The sequence below is a fragment of the Camelus dromedarius genome, chromosome 10, assembly GCF_036321535.1.
Source record: "Camelus dromedarius isolate mCamDro1 chromosome 10, mCamDro1.pat, whole genome shotgun sequence".
NCBI classification, from domain to species: Eukaryota; Metazoa; Chordata; class Mammalia; order Artiodactyla; family Camelidae; genus Camelus; species Camelus dromedarius.
Window position 1 is genome coordinate 72,640,782 of NC_087445.1, and position 27,593 is coordinate 72,668,374.

General features: G+C 52.4%; 1 protein-coding gene across 4 annotated transcripts; it reads left to right on the forward strand.

Annotated features, from left to right (window-relative positions):
• The first annotated feature begins 636 nt into the window (after window positions 1-636).
• MIGA2 (mitoguardin 2) lies at window positions 637-27,284 on the forward strand. 4 transcript variants are annotated; one of them, XM_031450656.2, is made up of 16 exons: window positions 637-718; window positions 3,391-3,630; window positions 4,512-4,722; window positions 5,998-6,110; window positions 6,857-6,974; window positions 7,354-7,490; window positions 12,159-12,276; window positions 13,278-13,378; window positions 13,969-14,084; window positions 14,986-15,058; window positions 15,230-15,316; window positions 21,490-21,588; window positions 21,911-22,045; window positions 22,796-22,849; window positions 23,629-23,745; window positions 24,021-25,945. In XM_031450656.2, exons 2-16 carry the CDS (start codon window positions 3,535-3,537, stop codon window positions 24,225-24,227), a joined length of 1,782 nt encoding a protein of 593 aa, XP_031306516.1. In that variant the 5' UTR covers window positions 637-718; window positions 3,391-3,534; the 3' UTR covers window positions 24,228-25,945. The 4 variants fall into 4 exon arrangements, with proteins under 4 accessions (XP_031306516.1, XP_031306517.1, XP_031306514.1 ...); XM_031450657.2 differs by lacking the exon at window positions 637-718 and adding an exon at window positions 762-908; XM_031450654.2 differs by lacking the exon at window positions 637-718 and adding an exon at window positions 27,155-27,284 and having other exon boundaries at window positions 24,021-24,233.
• Window positions 27,285-27,593: the final 309 nt, after the last annotated feature.

Here is a 27,593-nt window from a genome sequence, read left to right on the forward strand (position 1 = left end):
TTCCTTTCCCATTTTACAGAGGGGTAAATTGAGTAAGCTTCAGAGAGCTGAAGTGGTAGAACCTGATTCCAACTCAAGTGGCCCTAATTCCAAACCCAGTATTTAGTGCAAGGCACAGTGGGCGGTCAGAATCGAATCACTCTCAGCTCTCAGGGAGACAACCTCTGGTAAGGGAGGCGTGGTACCTTTGCAAACAAATCCTGAAGGTGGAGTGGCAAGTGTTTAGGAGGATGCTATGGGATGTCAGAGACGGTGGTATTGGAAAGTGGGCGCTTGAAAGGCGAGAAGAACTTGTCTGTGTGAGACCAGCGGAGGCAGAGGGACCAAATACGAGGGCTCAGACAGCTGACGCTCCCTTCCACAAATCCCCTTCTAAACCTGATTGTTCCGCCTCAGTCCCTTTAAGAGCGGCCCCGCCCTACTCAGCCACCGAGGTCAATCTAATTTCGATAGCCAATCACAGGAGAGAAAAGGTCACTTCCGCGCCTCAACCGCACTTAAGGGGCAGAACAGAGAGAGAGGAGGGGGCGGTGAGGCAAGATTGGTCACGTGACCCACCCAATAGTCTAGAGGCCGAGGCGGTGCAGAAGGGGTCGGTGACTCTCATTGGCCAAAGAAACCTTGGCCCTGCGTGAGGCCACGCCTCCGATGGCCCGGAGGTTGGTTGAGCGGGCGCCGGGGAAGGAGACGCTGCCCTTCCGCAGCGATGGGATCTTGGGTGAGTGGCGGCGTCTCGGGCTGAGCCAGCTGGGCAGGCGGGCGGCGCGGCGGGGTCCGGAACAGAGACTTGCAGCGAGCGGGAGCCGACGACTGGGTTGGGGCGCAGGTGTCCCTGTTCAGCTGGACTAGAAGGGCCCAGGTTGGAATGAGAAGGTACTCCAGCCGTGGGCTGCGCTAGAGGTGGAACGGTAGGTACCCAGTCAGGGAAGAGATGCCCGGACGTGTAACATTGCCGAGATCGGAGCAGGAGCAGGTACCAGACCCAGACTGGGAAAGTACCGAGATGGAGGAGCGAGCGCGCCGGCCGTGCGCAGCGCCAGTGGGCATCTGGACGACTCTCAAGGATATTGCGGGGGTCGGGGCAAGAGAGGAGAGGTCCTGACCAGGGGCTGCTCAAAGAGTTGTCCGGAACGGAAAGAGCGGATTCTGAAGAAGGGGACCCTGCTGAGATCCAGTGTGGGAGTGCTCAGTGCCGGTCTGGGTCGGACTGATGAGGTGTCCTGCCAGGGTAGAAGGAACGGAGACTGGACAGAGAGTGGCTCAAGGGACATTACTGGGGTCAAGGCGGAATGAAGGGTGCTCAGGCTAGAGTCATTCAAGGCAGGGGAGGAGGTGCCCGAGATGGAAAGCGTGGGCATCCAAGCTGAGGGATTGTAAGTGCTGTGGTGGGGGTGGAAATGAGGTTCCCGCCCAAGGTTACAGGGCAGGAGAGATGACTTCCCCAGGTGGGGAAGGCTTTGAGAGTGTCCACGTGGTGGGGAACATTGCCATGGGAGAAGAGGTGGAGGCCTGTCTCATTCGGCCCTCGGTAGTGCCAGGGGGCTGAACAGGGAACGGTTTGGGCTAGATCTGGATCCATCCCTGGAGTGAAGCAGTCTTGGGGGCGGATGTTGTTACTTGGCACCTACCACTCTTCCTCAGTGGGGGCAGCAGAGGCTGCTCTTGACTTTCCTGCAGGCAAATGCCAGGCCACAGACCTGTCTCACTCCTGAGCATGTGTTCAGGCTCATCTTTGCAACTCCAGGTGGGCTTCTCACCTGGGGATCCAGAAGTCCTGCAACTGTGCCATGGAGGGAGAGGTGGCTGTTGTAGCAGGCAGCACAGGGGAAACAGCACAGCCTTGGGGTCTGCCAGAGCTGAGGTCGTATCCCAGCTTGGCCATTTAGTCAGTGACTTCCGTCAGGTTGATTACCTCTCCAAGCCACAGTTTTCCTGTCGTTGAGGTAAACAGTGCTTGTTGTGAGTGAGGGTTCTGTGAACAACTAGACTCAAAAGCCTCCTCGCAGAGACTGTTCCAAGCCTAGCCTGTTAAAACAAGTGCTTGGGAAATAGTAGCTGCTGGTCCTCTGAAGTTCTCGTCTCCCTTTGTTCTGAGGTTTGGGCCAAGTTTGCAAGGAGTGTGTGTGTTACAGAGGTGGCTTATGATATTAACTCGGGCACTGACCACTGGAGGTCACATAACTCAATTTGCAGTCTCCTGGCAAGAAGCCCTTAACCCTTGATAACATGAGTTTCCTCAGCCCTAGAGCCTTTCCCTGCCTGTCCCCCATCCCTGCCCCGGCCCCCCCACCCCCTCACCACTGCCACACACACAGCCCAGCACTAGAGCTAGACTGATAGGATCCTTCATCCTTCCTATTAACTGGGGATAAGCTGTTTCTTGTGCTGGTCTAGTGACTTTGGCCGCCGTCCCAGGTGGATAGGGTCTGTCTGGCCTGCACATTCCTTCCATTTGAGTTCCCAGGAGACCTTGAAGGCATCCTTGGGCTTGATGATGACGGTTGGGGAGCATTCTGCAGGATCTTGGAGACTGGGTTATGTGTGCTCAAGCCACTTATTTACTGGCCTTGGAATAGGGCCATGGGGTACCCTGGCGTTCTCCCCAGGAGGAAGTTGCCCTTGTCGTCTGCGGTTCTGCTGGGGCTCCCACTGCCTGCTCCATAGCAAATATGGCAAAAAGACTATACTGAGCACAGAGTCTGAAGCCTGACAGATCTTGGTCCAAGTCCTGACTCCACCTTGTGCCAGCTGTGTGACTTTGGACTCCTGACTTAGCCTCTCTGAGCCTCAGTTTCCTCATTGGAAACTGGCATTGGTGGGGAGTGGAGGAGATAGGTCGAATCTACTTCACAGAATTGTAATAATTCAGTGAAATAGCGTTCGTAGGGGACTCAACACAAAATACATGAAATACACATGATGTGTAGTAGCTGTTATTATTTGAGGAAATACGCTGTTGTTTTCATAATACTGTCCTCAGGAAGTGCAACATTCTTGGCTTTGTGGGAGGTCAAAAAGATATGATGATTCTCAGGTGGGGTCCTACCATTTAGAGGCCTAAGATTTTTGTTTAGCATGTTTAATAAGTTTGAAGACCTGTGGCATAAAGCCCCAAGTATGAGAGCAACTTACCCAACTCCCAGGCTCTGGGTCTGCTCTTGGGCCAGCGTGCCAGGGACACTGCCTTCTGCTGCCAGAGCTCAGGGTGGGCAGAGGGTCTGTGGGGCATTTGGCTGTCTTCCTGCTGGCAGGTGCAGAAGGCTGTGGCCTCATTCCAAGCCTGGCATTCCAGACGTAGGATGCTCCCGCCTCATCCCCCAGGGCACTCTGCATTTCTGTGTGCTCCCATGGGCACGTCCTTGTGGCTGACTTGGTCATTCTGTCTCTCAGCTCCTTGGAGGGACCTTCTGTTATGTGTGTCCCTGTCCTTTTGGGGCGTGGAAGGTGCCCAGGACCCAGCCAGCAACCAGTTGAAGACGTTCTCTTTGGAAGTTCTCAGCCCCACGGCCTCTCGCTGGGGGTGCTGGTCCTGTCATGGCGTTTCGGAGGACTGAGGGCATGTCCATGATCCAGGCGCTGGCCATGACCGTGGCTGAGATCCCTGTGTTCCTATATACAACATTTGGACAGGTAAAGATGGTGTGGGTTGTGGTCCTGCCCTAAACCCCCCTGGTCCTTGAAACACTGAGCCACTCATCCCAGGGTCCCTTAGAATCCAGGAAAGCTGGACCCTTCTGATTGCTGTCCCAGGCATCTGGTGTCTCCTCTTTGAGCAGAGTAAGAAGGACTGGGTTAGGAGTCTGAGGTCCCAAGCCCAGTCTTCACCCTAGGACTATGTGAACTCTTGATCTCATTTTTCTCAGTCTATAAAAGGGGTTAGTAAATGCCCTCCCTGCCAACCTTAAATGTTTGTGGCTGACCATGCCTCTTGACGCTTCCTGAAGCTCTGCTCTGTGGGATGCAGCCTCACCCGAGGGGCTCCCAGTCCAGCAGGCAGAGTGAGGGCAGAGCAGGGACATGTACAGATGGACCGTCGGGTGGAGTGAATATCATTGTCTTTGAGTTGTTGAGAAATGGGGTCAGCAGACCTGGGTTCAGTTTCTGCCTCTCTGTCATCTTGAGCATGTGTTCTAACCTGTATGAGCCATGGATTCCTCACCTGGAAGATGATGGGCATTCAGTTCAGACAGGTAACACAGGTGAAATCCTGGTGCAGTACCTGGCATAGGCGCCCAGTCACTGCTGCCGGTAGAGTCCTGGCTGATGGTGTTGGGGATACCTGCCAGACTCCAGACGTGATCTCCTCGGCTGTGTCATTTTGCCATCCTCAGTTCCCCTCTTTACATCTCTGTGGTCCAGAGGTTTCAGAGGGGCTGGTCACGTCCCCCCACCTCAACCATTCCTGGTCAGGAACTATCCCCTGAGGGCCTGAAGCGTTCTCTGCCTCTCAGGTGCTCCCCAAGGCAGCTCTCCCAGGGAAAGGTAATGGCTGCCTCCCTCTTTTCCTGCAGTCTGCATTCTCCCAGCTGCGGTTGACGCCAGGCCTGCGGAAGGTCCTCTTTGCCACAGCCCTGGGGACTGTGGCCTTGGCCCTGGCCGCCCACCAGCTGAAGAGGCGTCGGCGGAAGAAGAAGCAGGTTGGCCCCGAGATGGGAGGAGAGCATCTGGGCACAGTGCCCCTCCCCATCCTCATGGCCAGGAAGGTTCCGTCGGTGAAGAAAGGTAGGGATGAGGTGGTGGGGACAGGCCTGACCTGGAATCGAGTCTCAGCTGGGCCCCTATTAGCTGGGATCTCAGGCTAGTGAAACTCTGTTGCCAAGCCAAGTCCCCCTCACCTGTAAAGCAGGTTATTGTAAAGAGTTGGTGGGTGATGCGGCCAGATGCACGTGTCCCGCCGGAAGCAGTGGTTCTCATTATCTGAGGACTCTGAGGGAGAATTAGGTACAGAGGGGACTGGTGGGGCGCAGCTCTTCCATCCAGCAAAGGGAGCCCCTGGCTCAGGAGCAGGAAGGGCCACGTGGTCCCTGAGCCATCTGGTACTCTCCCCACCTGCCTCTTTTTTTACATTACAGTTTACTTTGCATACAGTACAATTCCCCCATTTTAGCACACAATTCCATGAGTTTTGACAAACACATATAGTCAGTCATACAATCACTACTGCAGTTGAGAACTATTGCTCTTAATCTCTCCAGTGCCCTTTGTAGTCAGCCCCTCTCCCTAGCCCCTGGCAGCCAGTGATCTGTTTTGTGTCCTCTGCTGTGGCTTTAAAAGCCTCTTAGAGTCCCGCTAATCTGGTAACCCCGCAGCCCAGCGTTTGCCACATCCAGATTGCTTTCCCACAGGCTCTTATCTTGGGAGAAACCTGTTTAAAGAAGCAAAATCTCCCCGTGTGACAGTGAATTTTAACTGTGAATTACCATTGCAAAAGGGAAATTTTGTCTTTTCAGTCCAGAAACGTTTGCAGACTAGTCTAGAGCAAGACCCTGAGACATGCTGACACGGCTGGGTTTCCATTCTGAGTTGGCCATCCTGCACCCCCTACCCCTGGAAACCTAGAGTTGTTTCTGTACCAACCTCTTGCTTGCCTGCCCTGTACCACCACCATCTCTGGTTTCACCTTATTTTGCCTTCCCAACTTTTCTCACTCAAAAAAAAAGTCCGTGTATTTTTAAAAATTTGCTGCCTCAGATCCTTTTTGGAAGGAGGAGAATTCCAGATCAGTCAGTCAATCAACAACACAGGGAAGGCTGAGTAAGAAGGAGGTGGAAATAGCTGGGCCTTATTCCCAGGCTTATCCCGGCAGATCCAGGCCCCTCCGGGTCAGTACTCTGCTGCTAGGTGTGCGCGCTGGGCGTGCTCTGCTGTCATCCTGACTTAGAAGTCAGGACAGGCTTCCAGATGAGGAGGAGGGGAGAGGGGTCCGGAGGGGAGAAACAGCCCATGCAGAGGCTGGGTGCGAAGCCCGTGTGACCCCTACCCTCCTATTCCTCACAGGCTACTCCAGCCGGAGGGTACAGAGCCCCAGTAGCAAGAGCAATGACACTCTGAGCGGCATCTCCTCCATCGGGCCCAGCAAGCACTCAGGCTCTTCCCACAGCTTGGCCTCGGTGAGGATATCAGGGTGCCTGTCCCGCTTTGGGGCTCCAGCCTCTGCCTTCAGGGGGCTTATGGGCTGGTAGGAAGATGGGAGAAGGGATTCCATTCACTCATTCATTCATTCACTCATCCATCCATCCCTGTAGGCTCTCAGAGATTGTCACCGATCACTATGTGCTGGATATTGGTGAGAAGGAGGTGGATAGGTGCAGAGGAGAAATTTATGGTCTCTTGGGAAAGATACGTATCCATGAAAGTTCGTTCATTCACTCATTCTTTCATTTATCAGACTGAGCAAGCACCTGCTCTGTGCCAGGAGCTACTAGGTGCTTTGGCTAGAGACAAATAAGACAAAGAAGTATATTTTCTCTCGGGAAATGCCTTTGGCTCATTCAATCATCCAGTTATTTATAAATTCATCCAGCAAGCACTGAGCCGCAGCTCTGAGCTGGGCACTGCCCTGGGATCTAGGCGTGAGCATGAGATGGCTCTCATCCTGGAGGAGCCCACAGCCTGGAGACAGGCGTTGGCCTCAGTGCCTCCTCCGGCTTTGGCCATTTCTGTGACCCTCCCTCAGGCGTTTGGAGTTGGTGGCACCAGGCTGTCGAGGGCTTGGCCTCTGCGGTGGGGGGCTAATTTCAGGGATGCTGTTGGAGAGGGCATATGGCATGTGGTCAGGCAGTGGGGAAGACTCGGGGTCCTGCCAAGGATCTGGGAAGTCCTCACCCCTTATTCTTCGGTGCTACTTGGTGCCCAGATGGTGGCGGTGAACTCATCCAGCCCCACAGCTGCATGCTCGGGACCATGGGACACCAGAGGGATGGAGGAGTCTGTGACCAACAACGATGGCAACGCTGAGAGCCTCTACATGCAAGGTGCAGGCCAGGAGGCCGGCCTCGGGCTCCCCCGGGGCAGGATGGAGGGTGGCCTCCTCCCGGGAGCCCAGACTGGATTCTCTGGGTGCTGCTTGCCACCCCACACTCTTACCCCAAACCCTGGTTCAGTAGTTTCCAGCTGTTTGTGGACAGGGGACAGTCTCCAGGAATAACTCTGGTCTGAATGAAGGCCTGCAAACTGGCCAGCCCTGAAAAAGGGGTCAGGACCCGGTCCACACGGTCCTGCCCGTTCCCATCCCTTGGGGCCCTCTTCCCCCTCACTCTTCTGAGCCCCATCTTGAGGGACATCGAGTGGGGCCCGGATGCCCTCTGTCTGCGAGGGGGCCTGACTCTCCCTTCTCTCCCCACCTGTCCCCAGGCATGGAGCTGTTTGAGGAGGCTCTGCAGAAGTGGGAGCAGGCACTGAGCGTGGGGCAGAGGGGGGACAGCGGCAGCACCCCCACACCGGGGGACAGCCTCCGGAACCCCGAGACTGCTTCAGAGGCACTGTCTGAGGTAGGCGGACCTCCCTGGGTCTTTCCTCCTCCCAGCTCCATGGGGAAGGTGGGGGTGTGGCAGAGGGGCGGCCAAATTTGGGAGGCGGCTAGCAGCCTTGCCTCCTGCCGGCCCGTAAGTTCCCCTTGGATGGGCGTTTTCCCCTTAACCAGAATGTTGATCCAACAAAGTAAGAAAATTCATGTAACGTGCTTAGCACAAGCCTGGTACTTTCTCAGGAAACCACGATGATTACAACGTGATCCTGACTATGTGAGGATGATACGCACTTTTTTTTTTATGGAGGTACTGGGGATTGAACCCAGGACCTCGTGTATTCTAAGCATTCACTCTACCACTGAGCTATGCCCTTGCCCCCTGAAAATATGCATTCTTGAAGAGCTGGAGGGAAACAGCCTGTGTTCATAGTTGAGTGGATCACGTGGTCTTTATACATTTTTTGGCTCTGTCCGAGTTTTCTATAATGAATATTTATTATTTCAGTATCAGGAGAGAGAAATAAGGTACAAAAGCTAAAATAAAACATTTTTTGTTAAAAACATGCCTAATATATGTCATAGGATGAAGGTTCACTGAAGCATTGTTTTGTAATAATTAAAAAACACGAAAAACTGGAAACTCTAAATGCCTATCAGTAGGAGTCTGGAGTACTACGCAGCCCTTATTAAAAGGCTGACAGAAAGCTGTGGGCTGATAGGTTGCTTTCTCTACTATATATTATTAAATGAAAATAAGGAAGAATCAGGATTTGTATAGTGTGACCCATGTATACATTTTTTATTGAGATATAGCTGATGTACAATATTATGTAAGTTACAAATATATAACAGTGATTCACGACCTGTGTGTACGTTTTAAAAAGACAGTCGTCCATCCCTATGTATGCTGATTAGTAACTGCTGATGTGGACATGCACTTTTATTTCCCTCTGGACAGATACACAGAAAATCGTTAATAGTGATCTTTGAGGAGAGGATCTGCAGGGAAAGGTGCAAAGAATTTTCTTGTACTTTTCTGTGCCTTTCTTTACTGTTTGACTTCTCACTTTGGGCACAAGCTCTGGACAGTGTGTGTATAGGTGGTAGGTATTATGGGCTGTTTCTGTTTTAGTCTCTATACTTTTCTGTATTTAAAAAACCAAACATGAGCTTTCGTCCGCCACGAGGAGCGAGGTCAAAGTGGAGGCCGTCTCTCTGGGGAGGCCAGGAATGGGGACAACTTCAGGTGTTGGAAAGGGAGGGAGTTGAACCCGGGGAATACGTTGCACAGGTGAGGGAGTTGCTGAAGGACCCCAGAGCTGGGGTGGTGGTGCTCAGAGCTCAGGAGTCGGGAGCTCACATCACAGAGGGGTCTGACTGGGGGCGGGGGTGGTGGGTTGGTGGGGGCAGGGATGTTGTGTGAGGCAGGAAGAGGAGGGGAGAGGTTCTCACCACCCCCCTGTCCTCTTTCCTCCACCTGCCTCTGTTGGCCAGCAGCCAGATGGCAGGGGAGCCTGGGAGACAATTTGCAGCACAGTGTGGGGACATGTCTGGTACAGCAGGTAGTAAGTTGGAGCTGTACTGCCCTCCACCCCAGCTGGGGCATTCTCTCTGAGGCCATCACGCAGGTATGACCAGTGTGGTTGGAAGTCATGGCGGCTGGGGAAGTGCTTGGGGCATACAAAGCTTTCAGCGCTGCGTCAGGGCCCCTCTGCTCGTGGGAAGACAGTGGGAGTGTTAGGGCAGGAGGAGGAAGGGAGGTGACTTTGTTTCCAAAATTGTATTTATTGCTCCTACTCTATCTTAAAGTTATAAACCTTTCCTTGTTTTTCTTTCTGTGAAAGCAACAAAATGTTCCTTAATAGAGTAGTGAGAAACTACAGAAATAGAAAAAAGGGGAAAAAAAAGAGCCCAGGCTCTGATCAGACAGCTCATGGTGGTGTGATGTGGGCAGAGGCTTTTCAGCCTCCCTGTGCACTGGTGCCCCTCGGCAGGGCACCAGGACCAGGGTTCTGGTCCACACAGGTGCTCAATAAATGATCTTTGACATTGGTATTATTGATACCTATTACCCTTCATCCAGGCACAACTACTTGATAACCTTCCAGGCTTTTTACTATGCTATAAGGATTTTAAGTAACTATTGAAATATAATTCACATACCATAAAATTCACCATATTAGATTGTATGGTTCAGTGGCTGTTAGTGTACAGATTTCTCCCACCATCTGAAAGTAGAGCCTTCCTGTGAAACTGTTCTTAAGCCAAAATGACATCAAGAGAAGTAATTAATTACCACAGGACACAGCTTCCTAATAGATGTGCAAAATTCATCAAGATAAAACGCAGATGCTTACAGACAGTTCAAAGTTACAGGGGCTGGATGCTGAGAGGCTGGTTGTAGTTCCCGGGAAAGGAGCTTGGCAGTGCATGTTATACAAATAGTTCAATGCAAAACATGCTGAGGGGGGAGGGTATAGCTCAGTGGTAAAGTGCATGCCTAGCATGCATGAGGTGCTGGGTTCGATCCCCAGTACTGTTAAATAAATAAATAAACAAAAATCTAATTGTCCTCCCTCCAAAATAAAAACAGGCAAATGTTGAATGCTATTTTCAATTTTTGCCTTTTTTATAAAAGTGAAAATATCCTCTTCAGATTTCTTCTTGGGTATATACCTAGGAGTGGAGTTGCTGGGTCCTATGGTAACTCTGTGTTTAAGGTTTTGAGGAATTGCCAAAAATTTTCCAAAGCAGCTGCACCATTTTATATTCTCACCAGCAGTGTACGAGAGTTCCAGTAACTCCATATCCTTGTCAACACTTGCTGTTATCTGACTTTTTGATTCTAGCCATCCTAGTGGGTATGATGTGGTGTCTCACTGTGCTTTTGAGTTGTTTTCCGCTGATGCTAATAACGTTGAGCTGCTTTTCATGTGCTTATTAGCTGTTTGTGTATCTTATTTGGAGAAATGTCTATTCAGGTCCTTTGCTTTATTTTATTTATTAAAAATATTTTATTTTATTTTGTCACTTTTTAAATTTTTGTGGGGGAGGTGATTAGGTTTACTTATTTATTTATTCAGAGGAGGTACTGGGGAGTGGACCCAGGACCCTGTGTATGCCAAGCGTGCATTCCACCACTTGAGCTATACCCTCGCCTCCTCCTTTGCTTTATATTCGAGATACAAGTCCCTTATCAGATAAATGATTTGTCTGTATTTTTTCCATTCTGTTGGTTATCTTTTCACTTTCTTGATGGTGTCCTTTGAAGCACAAAAGTTTTAAATTTTGATGAAATTCAGTATATCTTTTTTTTTTTTTTTGGTCATCTGCGTCATATCTAAGAAACCATTCTCAAACCCACAGTGACTTCACCGAGACAGAGCTGGCAGATCTCTGCTGAGCTGCAAGGCTCTGCTGGCCACAGCGAGCGGGGTCTGGCCCTGTCGGAGAATTGAGCAAGGTGACCAGCGGGTCTGGGGACCCACGGGGTCTGCCAGGCTCTAGCTGGGTGAGCTGGGCCTCTTAACCTCCTTGAGTTTTTCTCTGTGAAATGGGGTCACAGTAACCGCTGTCTTCAAGGAAGCCCTGAGGGTGAACAGTGAGGTGCTGGTCCAGGCCTAGTGCTCAGTGAGGGGAGCCGCTTCCATCATTACTGTCCCCCTCCGAGTGCTTCCGGCTCTTCCTCCCCAGTGGCTTCAGGCCCGAGTTGGCCCTTGTTTCCTCCCCAGGGTCTGGTTACGTGCAATTACAGGATCTGGCAGCCCCCGTGGAAAACAGCGTCAGGCCTGCCCGTGCCTGGTCCCTTGGCCCGGCAGCCCCTGGGGTCAAAGGAGCAGCGCCCCCTTCTTCCCGCACCCCAACCTGGAGGCCGAGGGCCGCGAGGAGGTCACTGAGGCCACAGGCTGCGGTGCCACGGGTGCGATACCTTCCCAAGTGCACACAGGATAGCAACAGTGGGGTTTGAACCCAGCTCTTTCTGGCTCTGAACTGCCCTCTTGTTATAATAACCAACACTCACGGGCTGTCACCGTGGGTCAGTCTTGTGGGAAGTACTTTGTATACCTTGTCCATGTTTCTTCTAAAATCCTAGGAATTAGGTTCTTTTACCTCAGTTGACAGATAAGGAAACTGAGGCTCAGAATGGGGGAGTTACTTACTCAAGGTCACACAGTTCTGGAACTGGTGATGTCAAGATCTGAACCAGGTCTGCTTGGGTCTAGAGCAGCTCTGTTCAGTGGGAAGCCATGTGTCTCATTTAAGATTTTCTGGAGATCATGTTAAAAAGTAAAAGAGAATGGGTGAATTGACTTTTAATAATATATTTTATGTTATGAAATATTATCATTTCAACATGTAATCAAGAATGAAAAATCACTGGGGTACTTCACACTCTTGTATTCTTGGGGCTTTTTGGGGGGATCCTAAGTATTTGAATGTATACCTATGGCCCATGTCAGTTGGGATTGGCCACAGTAATGACAGTGGCATTTCAAATACTCACTGGCCGCACGTGGCCAGCAGCTCCCGTGTTGGGCAGCTCAGGCTAGACCTGCGCTCCTGCTGCTGGGCCTCAGAGCCGTCTCCCCCTTCCCCAGGGGCTGGGACCCCATTGTGGTGAGGGAAGGGGCCAGCTGTTGGTATGGGGAGCTTCTAGGGTCTGGGTTGACCATCACTGTTTTACTCACAGCCGGAGTCACAGCGAAGGGAGTTTGCGGAGAAGCTGGAATCCCTCCTGCACCGGGCCTACCACCTGCAGGAGGAGTTTGGGTCCACCTTCCCATCCGACGGTGTGCTGCTGGACCTCGGTGAGCAGGCCTGGGGCGCGGGTGGCGGATGGGGGCTGCGGGGAAGTGGGCACGCTGCGAGAGAACTGGGCTGGGACTCCCTCAGTGCATCAGGTGAACCAGAATCCCCAGGCCCAGAACCTCGTCCGATCAGTACCTTATTGCACCGATGGGGAAACTGAGGCCCGACCCGCAGGTTCAAAGCTGGGATGAGGCCCCTGGCCCGGGGAACCTGGTCCCATCCCATCGAGGGATGCAGGCCTTGGGGCTTGTGTGTCAGCATCTCCCCTGACAGCTGTTCCAGGCCTTTGGTTTGCGCCCTCTCCTGTGGGCGCTGGGCGGGCAGAGGGGTGGCTCACACGGAGATTAGCCCAAAGAACACAAGTGCTATTGTCTGCCCCACTGAGGTCAAGGGTGTGACATCACTGAGAGGGAATGAAGTTATTCAGCCAGAGTGCTCGCTGTGTACCAGACCCTGTGCAGTGACTGTGACCCCCAGGGCCCTTCCCTGGGTGCTGTCAGCCCTGAGGGGGGACATCAGACTGCTGAGTGTTGTGCTCCCCGGCTCCACCAGTGGCAGCGAGGGCCCAGCGAGGGCCAGCCGAGGTGACACATCCTCCACGGTTTGTCCCTGTTGGAGCAGTCCTCCTTCCTCTGGCCTCCCCACGTGGCAGAGAAGGCTGCTGGGGTGTTCAGGGCTGGAGCCTCTGCTTATTTGTTTGATGGACCTTTCCTAAACACCCTTGAAGGTCCAGACCCCCTCGCCCTTGAGCAGGCGGGGATGGCAGTGCTGAGTGGCCTTTTGGTATCAGTGGCTGAGTGTCAGAGAGGAGGAGACACTTGCCTAGGGCCTCACAGCACAGCCTGCCCTCAGAGCTCAGGGGCCTTAGGCCTCAGGGTCCGGGGGCCTTTGCGCCTATCAGCATCATCCACCCAGAACTGGGAGTCTAGGCATATGTTTACCACAAAGCTTGGTGATCTCAGGAATCTCAGCTCAGCCCCTCTTTTCTGACTCTGCCCAGAGCGGACCCTCATTCTGCCCCTGACTGAGGGCTCGCTGCGCCTGCGGGCAGACGATGAAGACAGCCTGACCTCAGAGGATTCCTTCTTCTCCGCCACCGAGGTGATGTGGGTGGGGAGGATGGGCGTGGGGGAGTGGGGTAAAGGCGAGGGTCCCTGTGTAGCTCCTGGAGGGTGCAAGCCCTGGGTCATGGGAAAGTGAACGCATTTCCTCTGATGGGAGCAGAATTTGGCAGTTGCCAAGTGCTGCTCCCTGGGGACTCTTCAAAGTTGCTGGGGACCCGGAAGCCTGAAAAACCAGGGGTCATAGGTCCTGTGAGTGAGGGCAGGGGTCCCCGTCCCCAACAGCTATAGCCCACACTGGCCTCTCCCTTCTCCAGACTGTGTGCCCATTGCTTGGCGTTAGTTTCCTGCCATGGCCATGTGTATTAGGCAGCTGTCCTTGTCTGGGATGGGAGGATGTGGGTCTGTGTCCAGTAGGTGGTCCTTTTGGGAAGGGCACCTGGAGATGGGGATGCTGAGGCCCAGAGTGGGACTCAAACCCAGGCCTCCAGCCCTCCAACCAGGGTTCCCTCGGACATCCCTTCTGAGAGGTTGGCCCCTAGGGTGTCCCCTGCTGGCGCCCTTGCCCCCCGGGATGCTGCTGACACGGTTTCACGCACCCCTCTTTCCCAACCCTGCACCTGCCCCCAGCTCTTTGAGTCCCTGCAGGTCGGAAATTACCCAATCCCACTCTCCAGGCCTGCTGCCGCCTATGAGGAGGCCCTGCAGCTGGTGAAGGAGGGCAAAGTGCCCTGCCGGACCCTCAGGTGAGCGTGGGGGAGGAGATAGGTTGGAGGGGCCTGTCCCCTTGGAGGAAGCTGGAGATGCCAGTGGTACTTGGTGAGGACTCAGCTGGGCCAGGCTGAGGATGGGGTGGGCTGGCCATGGCTTCTGCCCTAGCCCCGGAAAGCCTAGGATGACCCCAGTACAAGGCAGGCAGGTCTGGAGTTAGTGATCACAATAACTAGTTAGTATGACGAAATAAAATAATCGTTTGTACTTGTAAGTTCTTGGGGGGTCCAACCACAGAAGCCCAGTGGGCGCTGTTCCTAAGCCCTGTGCTCTGCACAGCCCTTCGAGACGCGGTCCAGAAGCCAGGCTTTGGGAACAGACAGATGTGGGCTCTCTCCAGGTCCTGCATGTGGCCCTGGACAAGTCTCCTGACTTCTCTTAGCCTCAGTTTTCCCCTCTGTGGTATATTTAGGGCTCTTACCCATTTCAAGTTCATTGTTCTGTATGACTCCCAGATTTAAGGATATGTGTTTAAAGTTCATGGACTGAAAGTGGTCGAGAGCCCCAGTTGAAGCCTTGGGGATTTGGATGAAGGGCCCAGATCAGGGTGCCTCCAGGCACCCCAGGAAGCCTTGCCCTGGGATTGGGAGCAGTTTGGCCATGTTGGTCCTTTGCCAGGGAGGATCCTTTGCTGGTTGGGGCCTAAAGGAGGCTGAGGTCAGCCTGATCCTCAGCGACTACACCTGCCAGTGGCTCAGAGAGTATCCTGTCAACCTCTTCCTTTGGTTTGGGGGAGACTGAGGCCTAGAGGAGGGCAAACCCCTGCCCGAGGTCACACTGCCACGTGGAGACAGGGCCACCCAGGGCTCCACCCCGACTCCAGGGGGTGTCGCTGGGCGGGGCCCAGGTTGGGTGACGCTCTGTGCTTCCCCGCAGGACAGAACTGCTGGGCTGCTACAGTGACCAGGACTTTCTGGCCAAGCTGCATTGTGTGCGGCAGGCTTTCAAGGTGGGTGTGGTCCAGGGGCACCTGGGGAGGATGGAGCCTGGGGTGGGAGCAGTCAGGCAGGCGCCTCTGCCCACATGGCTCACCTGCCCAGCCCCCTGCTCTGCCCTCTCCGTGGCTTTGGGGGACTGCTATCCAGCAGCTCACCCCCTCCCTGCCTTCCTCACTCCTTAGGGCCTTCTGGAAGACAAGAGTCACCAGCTCTTCTTTGGGGAGGTCGGCCGGCAGATGGTGACAGGCCTGATGACCAAGGCTGAGAAGGTAGCAGGGGGTGGGGGCTCTCTTCTCAAGTTTCCTTTCCCCTACCTTTAAAATTGTTTATTTTTCTAACATTTATTTAGTTCTGTTAAAAAAGAAAAAAGAAAAAACCCAATCTAAAATCAAGCCACGGAGTTCTGACCTCATTCTGCAGGCCATAGGAAAGTGGGGAAAGAGTGGGTATTTTTTTTTTTTGCTGGGCTATTTTGAAAAATACCGATCCGTATTGCCTTTTACCTCTGATTACAACGTAACACAGTTTTATAAAGTTGACTGAGTATGAGATGCAAACCATACAAGGTCTCCCTGAACACCCCCTGCCAGAGGGAACTGCTGCCCACGGTCTGATAATATATTCCTCCCACTTAGTTCCAGAGATTTTGATCTTTGAACACTGCAATTGAATTTCCAAAGCTTAGTTTGTGTTCTGTGGGCTGTTCTGCCACTTGGTTTTGTTGTAGAAGAGTGTATTTTGTCCATCTTTCCGTATCAGGAGATGCATTAGTTGTGTAGTGTTCTGTCGGGTGGGCTGGCTGTGGTTAACCTGATCCTTCTGTGGATGGGCTTTTGGGTTCCGTCTCATGTTTCCACTGCCCCAGAGACGACTATTACAATTTCTTTAGGTACAGATCTCTTTAGGTACCTGTGAGCTTTTCTGGGGGGCAAAGCCCGCATGTGGCAGCGCCATGTCTTGGGCACAGATGGGTGGCAGATCTTGCCAGTTTATGCTCTGGAATGCCTTCACAGCTTAAGTCCCTGCCAGCACCGTAAGGCTGTCTCTTTACGCCTTGGCCAGTACTGGGTGCTAGCACAGGGCGGGCTTCGTTTTACTGTGCTTCACAGTTTTTTTACAAATTGAGGGTTTATGGCATCCCTGTGTCCAGCAAGTCTATTTGGCACCATTTTTCCAATGGCATTGGCTCACTTTGTGTCTCTGTGTCACATTTTGGTAATTCTTGTACTATTTCAAACTTTTTCATTATTATTGTATTTGTTAATAGTGATCAGTGATCTTTGACGTTACTATTAGAGCTGTTTTGGGGTACCACAAACACCCATGTAAGACAGCGAACTTAATCAGTAAGTGTTGTGTGTATTTTGACTGCTCCACTGACTGCCATTCCCCTGTCTCTCTTCCTCTCCTTGGCCTCCCCATTCCCTGAGACACCACAGTATTGAAATTACATCAGTTAGTAAGCCTACAATGGCCTCTAAGTGTTCAAGTAAAAGGAAGAGTCGCTTGTCTCTTACTTTAAATCAAAAGCTAGAAGCTCAATGAGGAAGGCATGTCGAAAGCTGAGACAAGGTAGACCTCTTGTGTCAAACAGCCAAGTTGTAAATACAGAGGAAGAGTTCTTGAACGACATTAAAAGTACTACTCCAGTGAACACAGAATGATAAAGAAAGCAAAACTGCCTTATTGCTGATAGGGAGGAGGTTTTAGTGGTCTGGGTAACAGATCAAACCAGCCACAACATCCCCCCTAAATCAAAGCCGAATCCAGAGCCAGGCCTGACTCTCTTCAGTTCTGTGACGGCTGAGAGAGGTGAGGAAGCAGCTGAAGAAAAGTCTGAAGCTGGCAGAGGGTGGTTCATGGGGTTTCAGGAAAGACGCAGTCGCCATAACATAAAAGTACAAGGTGAAACCGCAGGTGCTGGAGTAGAAACTGCAGCAAGTTAACCAGAAGATCTAGCTAAGAGGATTAATGAAGGTGGCTACACGAAACAATGGATTTTCTGTGTAGACGAAACAGCCTTCTATTGGAAGGAGACGCCATCTAGGACTTTCATAGCTGGAGGAAAGTCAATGCCTGGCTTCAGAGCTTCAAAGAACAGGCTGACTCTCTTGTTAGAGGCTGATGCAGCTGGTGACTTGAAGGTGAAGCCAGTGCTCCTTGACTGTTCCCAGAATCCTAGGGCCCTTCAGAATGATGCTAAATCTACTCTGCCTGTGCTCTGTAAATGGAACAACAAAGCCTGGAGGATAGACCATCTTTTTTATAACATGTTTACTGAATATTTTAAACCCAGGGTTGAGACCTACTACTCAGAAAAAAGATTCCTCTCAAAATATTACTGCAGGGGGTATAGGGTAGCTCAGTGGTAGAACACATGTTTAGCATGCACGAAGTCCTGGGTTTAATCCCCAGGACCTTCATTACAAAAAAAAAAAAAAAAAAAAGATACAAAAAAAAAAAAAAGAAAAAAACAAAATATTACTGCTCATTGACAACGCACCTGGTCACGCAGGAACTCTGATGGAGATGGACAGTGAGATTCATGTTGTTCCCATGCCTGCTAATACAGCATCCATTCTGTAGCTCTTGGATCAAGGAGTCATTTTGACTTTCAAGTCTTATTTAAGAAATAAGTCTTATAAGATTCTGACTGCCATACATAGTGATTCCTGCGATGGTTCTGGGCAAGGTGAACTGAAAACCTTCTGGGAAGGATTCACCATTCTAGACGCCATCAAGAACATTGGTGATTCATGGGAAGAGGTCAAAATATCAACATTAACAGGAGTTTGGAAGAAGTTGACTCCAACCCTCCTGGGTGACTTTGAGGGGTTCAAGACTTCAGTGGAGGAAGTAACTGCAGGTGTGGTGGAAACAGCAAGAGAACTGGCATTAGACGTGGACCTTGAAGATGTGACTGAGTGGCTGCCATCTCATGATAAGACTTGAATAGATGAAGAGTTGCTTTTTTTAATTTTATTTTTTGAGGGGGGTAGGTAGTTAGATTTAATTATTTATTTATTTTTAGAGGAGGTACTGGGGGTTGAACCCAGGACCTTGCATATGCTAAGCATGCGCTTTACCAGTTGAGCTATACCCTCCCCTGGGGGGAGTTGCTTCTTATAGATGGGCCAAGAAAGTGTTTTCTTGAGATGGAAGCTACTCCTGATGAAGATGCTGTGACGATTGTGGAAGTGACAACAAAGGATTTAGAATATTACATAAACTTTGTTGATAGAGCGAGGTTTAAGAAGATGAACTCCAATCTGGAAAGGAGTTCAGCGGGTAAAATGCTGTCAAACAGCATTGTGTGCTACAGAGAAATCATTCATGAAAGGAAGAGTCAGTCGATGTAGCCAACTTCACTGGTGTCATATTTCAAGAAATTGCCACAGCCACCCCAGCAGCAGGCATCGCCATCGAGGCAAGACCCTCCTATCAGCAAAAAGATTGACACACCAGTGGCTCAGAGGATGGGTAGCATTTTTTAGCAATAAAGCATTTTTAAATTAAGGCATATACATTGTCTTTTTAGACACAATGCTATTGTACACTTATTTGGCTACAGTATAGTTTAAACATAACGTTCATTTGCACCGGGAAACCAAAAAATTCATCTGACTTCGCTTCATTGCGATATTGGCTTTGTTGTGGTTGGTGGTCTGGACTGGACTCACAGTATCTCCGAGGTATGCCTGTAATCTTTTTAATCTTCACTTTATCCATTGGTTTATGTTTCTTTGATTATTTATCAGGTTGCATAAATATTCATGTTTCTTGGCCACTTGTGTTTCTTTTCTTTGGTGGGTTTGAGCAAAGCTCTTGAACACGCCTCTCCCTCCGAGTCCTGTCTCCTCGGTAATGGTTCTAAAATGCACCTCTGACACGCCTGCCCCCAGCTGCTTAAACTCTCCTGCGCGCCCCCTGCCCTTGGTGTGAAGCCCAATCTCCGCCTTGTGGCCTGTGCTGGCTCAAGGCTCCTAGAGAACACCGGACTCTCTCCCTGACCTGGTCTCTGCGTTGCTGGCCCCTCCAGGCCTGGAACACTGTCCCTCAATTCTTTTGTTGTTGTTGTTAACTACTTTATTGTGAAATACACATACAAGACTATAAAAACGTATCTATAGTATTTAATGAAGGAAAGGATGAACCCTGGTGTACCCAGCACCCAGATTAGGAGGTGGGACACACAGCAGTATCTGAAAGCCCCCATCCCCCTCTGCCTCCTTGGTCACCTGCCTTCTGAGTCCCAGCTCTTTCCCCAGGAGGGCCTCCCCTAACTTGTCCCCTGGGGCCTGTGAGCCCCGCCCCACATGGTCCCCTCACTCTGCATCCTCCTCGTTACTCACGAGGGCCAGGACCACAGCTTTCCCGGCTCAGGTGTGTGCCCAGGGCAGCTGCTCCATCAACACGAGTACAGCTGGCCCTCCGTATGCATGGGTTCCACATGTGCGGGTCTACGTCGGTGGATTCAACCAACTTGGATTAAAAATGTTAAAAAAAAAAAAAACCAAGAAAATACCAACAAGCAAAACTTGAATTTATCATGCACCAGCAACCATTTACATAGCATCCACATTATGTCAGGTGTTGTAAGTAATCTCGGGTGATTTAAGGTGTAGGGGAGGTTAGATGCAGATGTTACACGCTTCTATATAAGGGACTTGAGTATCTGGATTTTGGTATCCTGCTATTTGAACCGCTCTTTCATGGATTCTGAGGGACAACTAATTATTCTCCCAGAAGCTGCCATTTACCAAGCAGCGAGCCTGGCGCTTCACTCACGTTTTGTTACCTCTGGTAGCTCCTGACCACGGACTCTGTCCACTTGGAAACCAAGCCTGAGGCGGGGCAGAGCCAGGATTTGACCCGGTCAGCCCAACCCCAGCCATGCCTGGAACCTGTTTTCTGTGGCCTCCCCAGGAGGGTGAAAGGATGGACAAGAGAAAGAAAGGACAAACAGGTGGTAGGCACTTTGTGGGTGGCCGCTCGCTGCAGCTGCTCCCTGAGGACCAGAGGAATGGCTTTCCTCTCTCCATCCTCTGCCCCAGTGCAGGACTTGGCTTCACTTTTGTTAAGAAATTAAGAAGAGGCTTGGCTGAGTGTTTAGCAGCTCCTAAGTGCTCGAGCCCGCGCCCAGCCCCTGTCTGGAGCAGTAACTGACGCAGCCCTGTCGGGTCTTTCCGGGCCGCGGAGCTGGGGCCGCCCCTGTCTCAGAAGGTGCTGGCCCCTGCACTGCACCCAGGCTCCGGACTTGTGGGATCAGGCCGCCTCCTTGCTGTGCCCAGGGCCAGACGTGAACCCTCCAAGCCTCAGTCCCCTTCGTGTGTCAATGGGCATGTCCTGGGGACGTATGAGATAATGTCACACGTGTTCAGCCATCATTAAAAGTGTCCTTGAGGGCCAGCTCTTACCTTCACTGTCATGGACTTCTACGTATGAGGAAACTGAGGCTCAGGGAGGTTAAAGGACAGCCCAGCATCATCCTAGCAAATTCTCTTTAAAGCTTAATAAAAATAGCTTTTTAAAAAGATTATAAAAATGATTCATGCTTGTTATAGAAAAAACGAAGATGACACAAGCAAAAAGATAAATTGTCCCCAGCCCCACCCCGTTCATATTTTGGTGAACATCCATCCAGTGGCCCCTTGCCTGTGGTTCTTTATAAATGGCATCAACCTGCCCGTGCTGCTCTGTTCAGCTCCACCCGGCCTGGCTCTTTGGGCACATCACCAATCTCCTGAAGCCTCAGGATTCATATCTGTAAAGTGGGCACAATACTGAACCATTCCTCATAGGACTGTATGAATTAAATGAGTTGATCCCTGTCGTGTACTAGGTTTCCACATTCAGAAATTACACCTGCGTCTGCAAATTGTGTCATAAGCCCCAGCTCAGCCTCCTGGTCCCAGAGAGTGAGGAATTCCTCCTGTGTGCTGATCATCTTTGTACCTGGTGGCAGCAGTCCTATACACTATTTATTGCCTGATTGTGTTACATGAACGAGTTCATTGACTCCCCCAGAACAGCCCTCATGTGGGGCTATAGCTTCTCCCATTTCACCAGTGAGGCTGATGTGCGTGGAGATTTGAATCTTTGGCGGCTGGCTCGACCTCATGCATCTTTCCAAAGTGAGCTCCTGCTGGAGCAGGTGCACGTCTTCTGGAAGGCAGTTGGTGCTCAGTAATGGGCTGGAGTAAGATGTTCTGGGCACCTGGTGTTGCATCTCTCCCGGGCATGCCCTGGGCTCTGCAGAGGTGCGTAGAGGTGGGCAGAGGACACTTCCTGCCTCATTCTCTCCATGGCTACTGGTCAGGGATTGGCTCTGGCCCGGACTTTGTGTGTCTTCCACCCATAGACAGCCTGCCTCTGTGGATCTAGTTGCACTGGGTCTTGGGGCCTCTCTCACAGCCAAAACAGACTCTGCTTCTCCCCACAGAGCCCCAAAGGCTTCCTGGAGAGCTACGAGGAGATGTTGAGCTACGCTCTGCGGCCGGAGACCTGGGCCACCACGCGGCTGGAGCTGGAGGGCCGAGGGGTGAGTCCTTTGTGCTGAGTCCCCCGTGTCCTAGGGTCCCTCACACCTGGGCAGGGAGGAGGTGCCTGTGCCAGCCCTGCCTTGATTCTGGGGCTCTGAGACGGCTCCATCCCTGCTATAAGCCCCTGTTCCTGCCCTGCCCCAGGCCCAGGCTGTGAGGGAGGCGGCTCCGGCTGCACCCCATTGCAGAACGGAGGTGTGTCTATCCAGCCATGTGTTCCCACCCAGGCCCCACATCCACCCTCTCTGGCCTCAGTCTTCCCAGCTGGACAGTGGCCCTGCAGCTTGGCAGCCGGGCCTCAGAGTGCTGCCGCCCCCACAGGTTGTGTGCATGAGTTTCTTTGACATCGTGCTGGACTTCATCCTCATGGACGCCTTCGAGGACCTGGAGAACCCCCCATCTTCGGTGCTCGCTGTCCTGAGGAACCGCTGGCTGTCGGACAGCTTCAAGGAGACGGTGGGTGGCCACCCCCCCAAGCACACATGCTAACAGGACCACATGCGTCTGCCTGGACCCTACTTCATTCCCTGGCTTTGGGCACCAAGGCTGGGCTCCCACCTATTAGAGAGCGGTCACCCCACTGGGCATGGTGCCACCACTGTGATCCAGGGCGCCTGCCTGCTCTGGAGAAGCTTCACAGGGGATCCCCTTGCTCTCGGCACTGGCCGAGCACCAGCGTGCTGTGTATTTCCCTTCTGCACAGTGCTTTCACTGAGGTAATTCTACTCATTCTGTGCTGTCATTCATTCTATTCAATTTGGATGCTTTAAATCAAGTTAAAATATGGGGGGAAAGAAAGAGGAACAGCAGGAGAGCATTGAGCACAGGGCCCCGCAGGGCAGTCATGCTGTGTGGCATAGGTGTGGCTTGGAAGGGGCAGGGCTTGTGGTTTACAGGCGGTAACCATGGATACCCACTGTCACTGAAGTGAAGCGGGGATGCTGGGTCATGGCCATTTTACAGAGGAGGGATCTGAGGCCCAGAGAAGTTCAGTGGAAAGTCCAGGGGCCCCCGCTGTAAGGGCTGGAGTCAAGATCAGATCTAGGTGTGTCTGACTCCTAACAGGGCAGGGAAGCAGCAGAGTCCAGGTGGCTGAACCCAGCTTCCTGCTTGAGCTGGGTGTGACCTGGGGGTAAGAGCTTGGTCCCAGACCAGAGGATGGGTCATGTTAGTCTGACAACCTGGGGTGTCCCATTTTTGATTTAGGCCCTGGCCACAGCTTGCTGGTCGGTCCTGAAAGCCAAAAGGAGGCTGCTGATGGTGAGTGAGCTGACTGGGTGCCTGGGGAGTGCTGTGCAGGGACCCTGAGTGTGGTGCCTGGCTCAGCTGACCTTCCAGTTGGTGTGTGCTGGACCCTGGTCTGGGGGCCCCTCCTTTGGGTTGGCATTGGAGGCCTGGGATAGGGTGGGGTGGGCAGAGGAAAAAGGCTGGTGCAGCGAGGTCTTGCTGAGCCCCCAGGCCCTGCTGCACCTTTTGGTCTCCATCCAGCACCGGCCACTTGTCTGCCATTACCTTTCCCTGGACCGAGAGGGCCACATAGATCTGCTTCATCTTTCCACCCTGGCCCAGCACAGAGCAGGCCATTGGGAAATGTCACGAGAGCAGTGGTGCTTGGCTTGGTAGAGGCGTGTGGGTAGGGGCAGGATGCCCTCGCGAGCAGGCAGAGCTTCCCTCCTGCCCACTGGGCTGTGGTTATCTGCACTCCCAGGCAGTGACTGGCTGTGCTATCTGGGCTGCAATCCACTGTTCCCCTCTGCCAGCCAGGCTCTGCTGCCCAGCTGATAACACTGCCACTGCCACATGCTCTGGGCACTTCCTGTGCTGGGCCCACCCCTCTTGCAGCCCTCACCACAGCCCTGAGGTTGCCCCTGTTCTGCAGAGGTGAAAAGCAGGGCTTCGAAAGCTCCAGTCGCTGGCTCGGCATCACCCAGCAAGGATGTGAATGATCTGAGCTCGGAAGCAGAGCTCTTCATATGACCCCAGGGCCTGGGTCCTCACCCTGCCCCGGTCCCAGCCCTCAGCCTTGCCGCCCTTCACAGGTGCCTGATGGCTTCATCTCCCATTTCTACTCCGTATCGGAGCACGTTAGCCCTGTCCTAGCCTTCGGCTTCCTTGGTCCCAAGCCTCAGCTCTCTGAAGTCTGTGCTTTCTTTAAGGTAAACAGGGAGCATTGGGTCTGCTGCTGCCGGCCTGGGCCCTGCCCCAGCTCCTGGGATAGGAACCCTGGGAGGTGCCAGGAGTGGAGGAAGGGCCTGGGCCTGTGTCCAGGTGCTGCCTGTTCCCCTGGGAGCCTGGCCCACGTGGGTCCAGAGGACGCACCCGGAGGGCAGGAGCCGAGGACAGAAGGGACTGGGTTGGGGCTCTCAAGGCCAAGGAAGAGGCCTTGGATGGTCTGGAGGACCAGAGGCCCGACGCCAGCCCCGTCCCCCAGCACCAGATTGTGCAGTACCTGAGGGATATGTTCGACCTGGACAATGTGCGCTACACTTCGGTGCCAGCCCTGGCAGACGACATCCTCCAGCTGTCCCGGCGCCGCAGTGAGATCCTGCTCGGCTACCTGGGGGTGCCAGTGGCCAGCAGCATTGGCCTGAACGGTGTGCTGCCCCGAGAGAACGGGCCCCCGGAGGAGCTGCAGTAGTGGCAGGTGTGGGCTCTGGGAGGGCCGCTGGGCCTCGTTCACGTGGGTGACGGCAGAGAGAAGGCTGCCCCCTCCCCTCCTTTGGGTTGGCATTGGAGGCCTGGGTGTCTGTGGCCACCAGCAGTGGCAGAGTCCAGGCCATGGTGGCCAAGGGCACCAGCCCTGACCTTGCCCCATTCTCCCAACCTCCATCAGCTGGGAATCCCCAAGTCCCGGGGGGCAAACTTCCTTGGAGAGGGATGGCACCCCTGGGGGCCCACATGACTGCCCTCAGCTCTTCCTGGGGGAAGAAGAGGCTGGACCAGTGGCCTGTGGAGCCTGAGGGAGAGGACGGTGTTGTGAGGAGAACTGGGACAAGCAGAGATGGGCTTCCCTGGGTGTGGGTCCCCAAGCTCAGGGCTGCTGATGAGTGAGACTGGGAGGGTGGAGGTGAAAGAGGGTGGCAGGGCTCTCTGGTGAGGGTATGTGGGCTGGACCGTCTCAGAATCCAGGCATCTGGCTGGTCAGTCCTGATGGCCCACCACCACCCTAGACAGTTTCCACCTCCAAATGGAGGGTGGGGACCACCTTGGTGGGTGGCACCTGGACGGGTCTGCTCTCCTGCCATGTCTGGGTGGGTTACAGGCCCTTGACAAACTCAAGGACTAAACCAGGATGCTGCCATTCCCTCACCCTGCCAAAGACTCTCATTTCTCTTCCCACCTCTGCCACCACCACCAATGGAGGAGGTGGGGCTGGTCCTCTCACCCCCGCCCCCTCCCTCATTGAGCCCGGAACTCCCTGGCTGGTGCTAGGCACTGAGCTGGAGGCTCTGAGGTCATCTCAGGCCTGTCACCTGTGCTGCCGTTGGTGGCGGCCCCAGGAGTGAGGGGCCCCCGGGGCCACATTGGGGGAGGTCAGAGGATGTAGGCCTCTGGACCAGCATTTGGACGAAAAACATACCCGGCACTTTGCCTTCAACTCGACGCACAAACGCTCTCAAGCCGTGGAGTGGCGGGGAGCCCGCCTCCCCGCTGGTCCTGCAGAGGAAGGCTGGGTGGCCTTTGCCCCCACATCGCAGGGTTTCTGTCAGCCCTGCAGACCCAATTCTACAGTGTTTTCACCTGGGGTGGGATGTTTTATTTATTGCCTTAACACTTTATTTTGAGGTCTGTCCCTTTCCAGGTTGGGAAGCCCAGGAGAAAAACTGACTCCTGGTTGTCCACACTCTGGAGTTGGGCCTGGTTCCTCAGACCGGGATCCCTCTGCCGTGAATGGCAAAGGGGTCCCAGGGGTGGGGTGATCTCATCCACCTGGGGCAGGAGGGAGGAGGGTGGGAGATGGGTCATGCTGGGCATGGCCCATCATCTCTGAGTCCACCCCCCGTCCCCTGCTTGGTCGCTCCTGCCCTCCAGCCTGTAGGACCCGTGTGCACTAACCACAGTTCTGGCTCCACACCCGCCTCTCCTGGGTGGGAGGACCGGGGTGGCCCTCCTTCACCCTGACATTCCGTTCGTTTGCACTTCCCCTTCGCTGTGAATGTAATCCTGGGCCTGGGCCCCAGCTGCTCTGATTTGCTCCTGAATCACACAGAAGCAGCATCTTCATTTTGTCTTTGTTTACACGTCTACGCACTTGCCTCTGGCACTTGATTTGTTGAGCTTCCAACTTTTGTATGGTAGAGTGTGTGTGCATCGACTCTGGGTCAAATAAATGATTTCCTTCTATGTTGCTGTGCACATGTGGAGACCTGCTCTTTGGGGGTACTATTTGGGGGAGGTGCCAGGAGGGCAAAAGGTGGAGGGCAGCCCGGTAGGGGCTGTAAGCCCACTTGGGGTTACATGGCAGTCTGGCAGGGCCATGTGTCCCTAGGCAGGGAGGGCCCTGGTGAAGGTGAGGAGAGCGCCTGTGCAATGCTGAAGGGACAGATGTGGATGGGCAGCCTGGGCGTGGATCCAGCTTGGGCAGCTTCTTGGTGAGGTCGCTTTTCTCTGGGCCTCAGTGTCCACATCTCTAAGATAAAGGCATTGACCCGGCAGGAGGTACAGACTCAGCCTCTGGGTCACTGTGAATGCCTGAGCTGGTGAGAGCCAGGGTGAGGGGCTGGACCAGGAATGGAGCAGATCTGAGCCTGCCAGCTCTTCAGAAGTTTTCACAGGCAGCAGGACATCACAGTTTATTTGAAAGGAACAGTAGTCCCCTGTTATGGGCTGGGGGTATGTTCCGAGACCCCCAGTGGATGCCTGAAACAGGAGACAGTACTGAACCCTATATATATACTATGTTTTTTCCTATACATACATACCAATGATAAAGTTTAATTTAGGTAAGTTAGGTAGAGTAAGAGATGAACAGCAACAATAATAAAATGGAACAATTATAACTATACTGTAATAGAAGTTATGTGAATATGGTCTGTCTCAAAATATCGTACAAATTTAATGTCTTTTCCATCTTAACCAATCACTTATCACCCACTGTGGCTGAAACTTTTGCAGCTTGAGGTAGGACAGCAAAACTAGCCCGGATTTCTTTTTCTTTCATAATTTCTTGGATAAAAGTTTCATCTTTACTGTAGATCTTAGCAACCTCAGTATATGGTGTTTTCCCTTTTCTTATTAAATCAAGAACTTTCACCTTTTCACTTAAAGGAAGCATTTAACTGCTTCTCTTTGGCATATCCAAATTGCCAGCATCACTACTCTTTTTTATATTTTATTTTTATTTATTTTTTGGTGGGAGAGGTAATCAGATATTTATTTGTTTATTAGTAGCATCACAACCCTCGTGCTTGAGGGCCATTATTTAGTTAGATGAGGGTTACTCAAACACAAGCACTGTGATACTGTGATAGTCATTCTGATAACCCAGGTGGCTATTAAGTGACTAAAGGGCAGGCAGCGTATCCAGCATGAATACACTGGATAAAGGGATGATTCACATTCCAGGTGGGGACAGAGCGGGATGGCTTGAGATGGCACGAGATTTCATCACGCTGCTCAGGACGGTGCACAATTTAAAATGTATGAGATTGATACAACGTTGTAAACTGACTACACTTCAATAAAAATATAAAAAGAAAAGAAATAAAATGCATGAGCTTACTTCTGAAATTTTCCATTTAATGTTTTTGGACTGTGGTTGACTGAGAGGAACTGCAGTCTTGGAAATCAAAACTGTGGAGAAGGGAGGGACGACTGTACTTAAAAAAAAATTTCACTTTGAAAACTTTAAATGTCCAGAAAAGTTAAAAAGGAAACCGTATAAAGAACACCCATGAAATCAACACTTTGAGTCAGTAATAAACATCTTTCCATATTATTTCATGTATATAGTTCTTTTCTAAAATATTTTAGGTTATGTTTTAGGCTTGTATTTCCTTCCTAA

Coding starts and splice junctions, on each gene's coding strand:
- MIGA2 (XM_031450656.2), top strand. CDS start 3,535: ATGGCGTTTCGGAGGACTGAGGGCATGTCCATGATCCAGGCGCTGGCC. Junction 14,085..14,985: donor GTGCCCTGCCGGACCCTCAG/GTGAGCGTGGGG, acceptor GCTTCCCCGCAG/GACAGAACTGCTGGGCTGCT. Junction 21,589..21,910: donor TGGAGCTGGAGGGCCGAGGG/GTGAGTCCTTTG, acceptor CCGCCCCCACAG/GTTGTGTGCATGAGTTTCTT.